This window comes from Grammomys surdaster, unplaced genomic scaffold, assembly GCF_004785775.1.
Source record: "Grammomys surdaster isolate TR1022 unplaced genomic scaffold, NIH_TR_1.0 211, whole genome shotgun sequence".
In the NCBI taxonomy this organism is placed as follows: domain Eukaryota; kingdom Metazoa; phylum Chordata; class Mammalia; order Rodentia; family Muridae; genus Grammomys; species Grammomys surdaster.
This window is the reverse complement of record NW_021604656.1, coordinates 5743253-5751692: the sequence shown is the minus strand read 5'-3', so window position 1 is coordinate 5751692 and position 8440 is coordinate 5743253. Positions and strand designations below refer to the sequence as shown.

General features: G+C 53.5%; 1 protein-coding gene across 1 annotated transcript; it reads left to right on the top strand.

Moving 5' to 3' along the window:
• The first annotated feature begins 4306 nt into the window (after nucleotides 1–4306).
• Nucleotides 4307–4618, top strand: Smim32 (small integral membrane protein 32). The gene has a single exon (XM_028772058.1). It carries the CDS (start codon nucleotides 4307–4309, stop codon nucleotides 4616–4618), a length of 312 nt encoding a protein of 103 aa, XP_028627891.1.
• The last annotated feature ends 3822 nt before the right edge of the window (nucleotides 4619–8440 follow it).

Below are 8440 nucleotides of genomic sequence, written 5' to 3'. Positions count from 1 at the left end.
CCTGTCTGGCACTAAGTGGTTTCATAATGGTCCCCCAAGCACTTAGAAGAAACAGAAATGGCTTCACCCAGCACCACACTGGTTCAGCAGGTTTACAAAATCCTGGGGCTCAGTGCTCCCCCATCTCCCAAGTTTCCACGCAACAGCCAACAGCCGGTAAATGGTTGACATAACAGGAGGGTGTCCTTCCCTCCCTTCCCTCGGGGCTCTGCAGGCGGCACCAGAGAAGGCACGCATGCCACGCATTAACAACTACGTAATGGGAGCGAGGTCTTTGTGAGTTCACAGTTCTGTGGCCTCTGCCTGTCAAAGGTGGCCCCAGAGCCCCCTTTTATAATCTTTCCCAAGACTGAAATGTATGAGTACACAAAGCGCCCTTAATGGAAGGTCACTCTGGCTTGTATAAAAAGCCATGTAAACTTCATCTCAACGTTTACTCAGTACCAGCCTTGTTTAATTTCCTGCCCGGGGATGTGCAGGGAACGTGATCAACCCTCTCAGGGCTCTGAATACCTTTCAGAAAATAAACTGTGGCTTCCCCATCAATACCAGAGGGGTCTCCCAAAAGGGTGTTATACCCCCTCCAACTCTGTCAAAAAAAAAAGGCAACTTGACAACATGCCCCTTTATAGACTGTGTGGATACCCCCAGACAGTGGCATTGGAGGCTCCCTTATACCACAACACATCAGTGTGACCTTGACAAGTGACCCCTTTTTTTTGGGTCCTACCTCTTGCCTGCGGTACACACAAGGTTGGCAGCATCGTCATAGGCTACAGTGTGGGAGATGAACCCTGAAGCCCATGCTATGCTCCATTTGGGATGGGGTGTGAATAGCACTGACCAGAAACAGTCTGCTATGAGGGGTAACTCAGGTGAAGTCAACAGCATGGTCTCGGTAGCCCAGCTCCTTCAGTGCCAGGTGGGCAGAGTGATGGCATCAGGGACCCCAGATTCAGAGATGACTTCTGTCCCTACCATGAACCTGTGGTGCTGCAGGGACCCTCCCTTCACACCAAGCCCCCTTCATAGACCCGTGTTCCACAGCCACGTCCTAGAAACACAACCTGCTTCCAGAGCAGGGAAATCTGTATGTTAGGAAGCCTCCCTGTACAGCCCCAAAGCATGGTCCTGCCCAAGATGCCACTTCCCACCTGAGCTGCCCGCACAGCCGGAGGGAGCCCACTGCCTGGGCTCTCGTCCAGCCAGGCTGGTGCTCAGCTGAGTGTGCAGTGTCTCACCACTTCCCATCCAGAGCTCAGGAGGGAATTACAGGCCAGGCCCCAAACCAGCCAGCCAAGCCTTTCATTCAAGCTACACAAGGACCCAGAAGTAAACCTCCATCCAGGCCCTACCCTGCATGGACCATTGTGTGGCTAAGGTGCCAGGCCTTAGCTAAGGCCTGTTCTGGTTTGGCATGTCTGTAGGATCCCACCTCCCTTGCATGTGCTGTAAGAAATAGGTCAGACCTACAGAGAAAGTGACTCCTGCCCCTGAGACTGTGGCCATGCGGTGATTATGTGATAGTGTCCTGTGCCAACAGGGATACATTCTGGCACCCCTCTGAGCCAACTTTCCCATCTGAAAAGTGAGTTATTGGTCTAAATGGTAGCCAAATGTAGACCCCATGGACCTGTGTTCTTTAAGCACAAGAATTGTTTGCCAAGACCAAGGCTATCAACAGAGTGGATGTGGGCAGCACTGAGTTTGGTTGTGTCCTGACTTCAACAGGGCCCCCTCCTGGTCCAGAAAGGCTCCGAAAGAAAAAAAATACAAAAGCCCCTGGAGCACATTAGCATATTGTCACATTAGCACATTGTTCATCGTTACACTTGGGGCCACAGTTTCAAGTCAGACAGAGAGCGCACAGGGGCACATCTGCAGCACCGAGAAGGAGCTTGTGAGGATGGCCTCTGGCCGGGCACACCTTGGCCACTATTGTAATACTGTCCGTGGTCAAGCCCAGTGCGCAGTGGCGAGAGAGGACAAGCTAACTCCTCCTTCCATTGGCTCATTCAGCAGACATCATAGGTTTTCCTGAGGTACTCACTGCTTCTTGGGGTGGGGTGGGGGGGGCACAGACATGCACTTTACTGGTTGTGTAAAGCTCTCCCACAATCGGTGAGGTAACGAGGCTGGCACTAGGGTGAGGGGGGAGAGAGAGAGAGAGAGAGAGAGAGAGAGAGAGAGAGAGAGAGAATGAGGTATCTAGACTATGGGACTGGATGTAGCTTGCCCTTGGACACCCTGAGAGCCACTGTCTGCATGGCCCGTGACTTGCTCTTCTTACCCGCAGCTCCCGGCTCTGCCCTTGCTGAGCAGGTACCGTCGAAGGCAGCCATGCCTGTTGAGGAGTGTGGCAGCTGCTGCTGGCTTCCTGCATGGAACAAGGACTTGCTACCCCCACCCACCTCCCCCAACCCCCAGTCCCACTTGTGTTCTGACTACCCAGGCTTTCCCAGTGCTATCCATCTGAGCAGACCTCGACCAGTTCATGTTCTCTTCTTGCCTCTTTATGGGCAAGCGGAGCAGGCAAGGGTTGCTGAGCAAGCGACCTCCCTTGGTGGCCTGAGTGCCCACAGGCCCGGTGTGGACAACTGAACTGCATGCCATTTTGCCCAGGTGTATTCAGTCTGAGCAATGGGCAGCCAGTCACTGGGGTTCTATGCAAACTGGCTACACCTGGGGGTGGGGAGGGGGTAAAAGAAACGAGGAAAGGCAGCTGTGAGGGGTCTGATCAAGACCAGCTTAGAGAAGGAAAGGGCTTATTTCAGCTTGCTTCCTGGTTACAGTCCCTCACTGAGGGAAGTCAGGGCAGGAGCTCAGCCTGGAGGCAGGATGGGAAGCAAAAGCCACAGAAGAACTCTTCTCACTGGCTTGCCTCGAATGGCCTGCTTTCTCATGCAACCCAGGACCACCTCCTCAGCGATGGCACGGGACACCTCACACAAAATCATGGTTCAGGAAAACACCCCACCGACATGCCCATGGTCCATTTTCTCAGTTGAGGTTCCCCACTGAGGTTCCCAGAGGACTCTAGCATATGCCAAATTGACAATAAATAAATAAATAAATAAATAAATAAATAAATAAATAAATAAATAATCGGCTCACCCCCTTAATTAAATGTTCTACCTGATGGCCTGTGGCTGATCATAAATCAGTCCTCCCACCCCACTCCCACACCCTCACCTCTCCAAAAAAAGGTAGACTGGTCCTAAGCCCAGCCTGTGGAGTCTGAAGCTCCTTTATAGTTGTGCGAGCTTGGTAGGTGAGATCCTTCCTGGGTTCCAGATCCCACCTGAGGTAAGGTGCTCAGGTGCCCACTGCGCACAAAGGTACCACAGCGCCATGACAGTGTGAGGCATGAAGCCTGAAGCCCGTGCCCTATAGTCAACGTGTGGTTAGAAGCATGAATAGCAGCTACCAGAACCCCTGTGCCATGAGAGGCCAGTGTAGAGGCCAAGAGCATGGACTCCCGGCCAGGTAGGCCAGGTTCAAATCCCAGCTCCTTCAATCCCATCCAGGCTTTGCAGATGGGAGGAGGAATGAGAACCTCACGGCCCTAGCGTCTTTTCCTGTTTCTGTTCCCCTTTCTCCCTCTCTCCTCCTCGGTATCCTCTTTGGTGAGTGATGAAAAGCAGGCGGTCACAGCGCTGTCCCTGTCCCTTCTGATCCTCAGTCATTGGTTCGCAGCCTCTCTCAGGGCTGTGCTGCAAATCCTGCCACCTCCCCGCCTCCCTCCCGCCCAGGACAGAAGCCGCTGGAGCTCAGTCTCCAGCTCAGGCAGGAGCGCAGCGGTGGGAGCGCGTGAGGACAGGCTTGCTACACACCAGGCGTCTGGACAACCGACCCGAGGCTGCGGGACGGCTCCAAAAGGCCACCGCACCCGGGGGAGCGGAGGATCCGCGAGTACCCGCGCCCGGAGCAGAGCCCCACAAACTGCTGCTGCATTCACCTGCAGCCTTCGCAGCTGCTGCAGCCCAGGGGTGCTCCGGAGCTCACCGGATTTGAAGAGCCGCTGGAAAACCGTGAACCGGGCCCGGGGCTCGGCACTCTCCAGGTAGCAACAGCCAGAAGCGGAAACTCCGGAGGTGCCGGGGTCTGCCGCGGCTGAGCATCTTGAACGGAGGACGCCCCCCCCCCCTTCCCGGGGTCCCAGTGACCTCGCCGCCCGTGGGGCACCGATTCCCCCGTAGGTGCGCGCCGCCAGGCGGGAGGGGAGCGCCATGGAGGCTCTTAACAGCGCCGGTCTGCAGCATCAGAAGTGAGGTGGTCCTGCCGGAGTCGGCGGGCCCCGCGGATCATGTACGGCGACGTGTTCAACGCCACCAGCGGGCCGGAGGCGGCGGGAAGTGGCGCGCTGGCCCCGGGAGCCACGGTCAAGGCAGAAGGCGCTTTGCCGCTGGAGCTGGCCACCGCGCGTGGAGTGCGGGACGGCTCGGCCACCAAGCCCGACCTGCCCACCTACCTGCTGCTCTTCTTCCTCCTGCTGCTGTCCGTGGCGCTCGTCGTCCTCTTTATCGGCTGCCAGCTGCGCCACTCGGCCTTTGCTGCGCTGCCCCACGATCGCTCGCTGCGCGACGCCCGTGCGCCCTGGAAGACGCGGCCGGTATAGGACAGAAGGAGTCAGGGCCGCGGGGAGCTTGGTCTTGGCCTTGCAGAAAGCCTCCAGCAGGACCAGAGTAGGGTGGGCTCCGGGGTCGCCCAAAGACCCTTTCTGACCTGATGAATCAGGGGTGTTAAGGAGGTTGCGTGCGGTCCTGGTCCCAGTGCCTAAAAGTACTCCCTAGGCGAGTCCCCCTCTACCCCCCTACAGCGGGTCCTGTCAGGAAACCACCCGGAAAGACCCACCCGGGGCACAGGAGCCTTGCCTGCCTGATGAGTGCCTGACTTTGCTCGCAGAGGGGCAGCAGGCGCCGCGAGCGCGGGACTAATCAGGAGCTGACTGTCCGGCCTGGACTCTCCGGCCCTATGGCTGTCCTCTGCAGCTGCTACCACCTTTCTTGCTCCTTGACACTGGGGATCCGATAGAGAAATGACACAAGGTTTCAGTGTGTCCCTCTTGGGTTCGAGTACCCAGTTTCCTCTAAGAGCAGGGGCTGAGGGACCAGTGGAGGGACCAGTGATTACAACTGCCGCCGGGGTGGGGGTGGGGAGCTGCCACGGAGAGTCTGCATCTCATGTCTTCACGGAGCATATTTCTACAATAAAAGCCCACCAAATTAGATCCAGCACGGAAAACACTGATCATTGGTCGCAGCGTTTTGGAAAGGGAATATGAGAGGGCCCATCCCCAGGAGGAATAGGCCCGAGGCCGACCCACCTCCCCTGCGAGGGTCAGGTCAGTCTGAGCATACCTGCTCTCTGGTTTTCCTTAGCTTTTGGCTTGCTTTGGAAAGTGTTTGTTTTCTTTGGGGTTTTGTTTGCTGGCAGACTACAGGGATAACTACCTCCTGATCTGCTGAATACATTCCTGTTAACTGGACCCCACAGAGACCCTCGCTGAGGGGGCAGAGCTTTCTCTCACTGCTTAGTTGAGCCAGGGCTTAGTGAAGGTCGGTCCTGAAGGGGAGGGAGTGGGGTAGCATTTCCTCCCAAGCAGGCGAAAGCCAGCCCTGAGATTCCCACAGGAACGGATGCATGGGGATAACAGCAAAGAACTAGGGGGTGAGGAGGTAGGTTTGACTATTTTCTATGTTAGCCTAATTCCAGGGAGGTAGGTTTTGTTTTGACACAGGGTCTCATAGGCCTGGCTGGCCAGGAACTCACAGAGGTCTGCCTGCCTCTGCCTCTTGAATGCTACCATACTACCATGCCCCATACCCCCTGCCAGGGAGTTATTTTAATGGGCATATAAAATACCTCTAGGAGCACCTTGACTTAAAGACGTTCACTTCACTTGAGCTTAAGAGACATTTACTGAAAAAGAATCTGACATATTAATCCAGTTTACTCTTAAACCATGCTGGGAGTTGAGAGCTTGGGAATCTGGAGCAGGAAAAAGCACATTCGCCCCCACCCAAGTGCACAGACACGGAATTCTGCCACATTTATAAGGGATTTTGGATATGTTCAGATGGCCAAGCAGGAGGCTCCGAGACTAAGCAGGGCCCTCCCCCACTGCTTCTCCCCTTACCCTAGAGGAGGTGGCAGGAGGAACTAGGGATGCTGAAAGACTTGGTTACACAGCCAGGCTCTAGAGCTCTGAATTCCCTCAGCCTTGAGTCCTTGTCGGGATACCTCCTTTGTCCTTTCTCCTCACAGAATCTAAGATTATTATCTGGAACTGGAGCCAAACATCTTCAAGTCTTCTATAAGGATAGTCCAGCTAATCCACACCTACCCTGATTACAGGGAAGACTCTGTGAGCATAGATAGGTAAACCATAAGCCCCTGGCTAGCATACCAAAATGCCATCCATGCTCAGGGCTGGAGACTGGGAGAGGTAGGAGTGGTATGTAGGAGGAGGACATTCGTCCACTACATCCTGGTAGTCAGCATTGGTGTTATTTCTGAGGAGTCTGAATGCAGGCTCTGCTCTAACCCTCTAGCTGAAATCCCCCGTGAAGTACTTAACCTATGTCCTCTTCCATGAAATGGCTTTCATATTGTATCTGATCTGCAGGTAGCATACTAAGCCAGTGTCACAGCCTGAACAACACAGGCATAGAGTGAATTCTCAAAGGTTAGCTATTCTTGTCACTGAGGAACAGATCTGAGGCTGAGAGAAGCTGACTCCCAGACAGGATGTGCTCAGTTACAGTTCAGTCTTCTGTGACCACAAGAAAAAACAAGGGTCAGTCCTCAGAGAAGAACATGACCAAGTAATTGGCTACAAAGTCACCTGTGTTTCCTAGGGCACTATTGGCTATAGCCATAGGGATCCAGTACCATTGGGATCCCTTCATAAAATATGGAGCAAGGTGACAAGAGGTGTTTGCTTTAGGAATAAACTCTCAGATAACTGGGCTTACGTAGGGCTAGAATCCAGAGCTGAGTCTGTAAGAGCACCGTGTGCCAGTGCTGCTATTCTGAATAACTCCATTTTCTAGGGTGGCATTGGGCTGGCTGAGCAGTAATGGTTCTTCCTCATACTGGACCTGGATTTCCCCAGAGCAGTGAAGTGTGATCTATCTGTCCTCGGCTAGTAATATGTAAGCGAGTGGATTACAGTGTGACGATTACAATTTAGATAGTACTGTGGGCCAAATACGTATGTTCTCCCCAAATTTGTACATGGAGGTCCTGCTTCCCCGAGTGGCTGCATTCACACTATGGAATTGGAGCTTCATGAGGTCTAGGTGAAGCCCCAATTCACTCCTTGCTCCCTGTAGCCGAGAAGGCTATATGAGCACACACCAGAGATGCTGGCCATCTATAAACCCTCGTCAGAAACTGAATTAACCAGAACCTTCCAGCTTCCAGAACTATGGGAAAATAAATTTTTGTTGTCTAATCTATCAAATGTATGGTATTTTGTTTCGACAGCTCAAGTTTAAGAGAGATGGCTCTCCAGAGGCTAGTAACAATCACACATACTTTTCTGTCTTTGCTATCCTGAGCCCAAGCTGTAACGGAAACACCTTAGGAGTGTTGGGTGTGGCGGGCTAAAAATAGGAAGAGGCCATGGCATGGTGTTTGTGCTTCCTCTCTAAAGCTACCACTGGAAGCAGAAGAGTGTTAGCAAGAAGACATTCCAACAGAGGGAGACGGGATGGGAGTGTGGGAGCAGTAGATGGCAACCAGGGACAGACAGCAATGGGGACCAAGTGTCTGAGTTCCAGGGTCTGCTGACCCGAGTTTGATCCTACACTACACCTGGGTCACACCCGTGACCCTCTGGTGTTTGTTTCCTCAGCTATAGACTGAAGATAATAGCACCTACCTTGTGGGACTTTCAACACAGACACTTGAGGTCAAGTGCTTGGCTCATGTCCGGTATGTCAAACGTGTCTGAATGTGAGCTGTGTGTTGAGTCAGGACGCTGGCCCCAGAAGTGCTTACAGTAGGACAGAGACTGCTTTCCATGAGAGTCTTGCATTCTTCTCAGTCATGTGGGACCGGATGGTAGAGATTTTCACTCTCCAGCATACCTGCCTACATCAGGGGCAACTGGGCCACATCTACAATCATGGCTTCCGGTGCTCCTCGGAGGGCTCTCTCCACCATAGCTGGGCATCTTACAGGAAAACCCAAGACGTCTAAGACCATCACCTTTCTATCTCGATTTAAGGTTTCTCCAGTATTTTCAATATTAACTGCCCAAGGTTATAAAAAAGCACGGTGGCCATTTCCTTTGCTCATATGCAGAGGTTATCTGCTAAACGCCTGTCCACCCCATCAAATCCCCCCACCTCCTTTGTCCTACAGCCTTTCATCTACCTCCAATCAGAATCCTTACCTGATTGCAACCTCTGCCTTCAGTTCCAGCTTACTT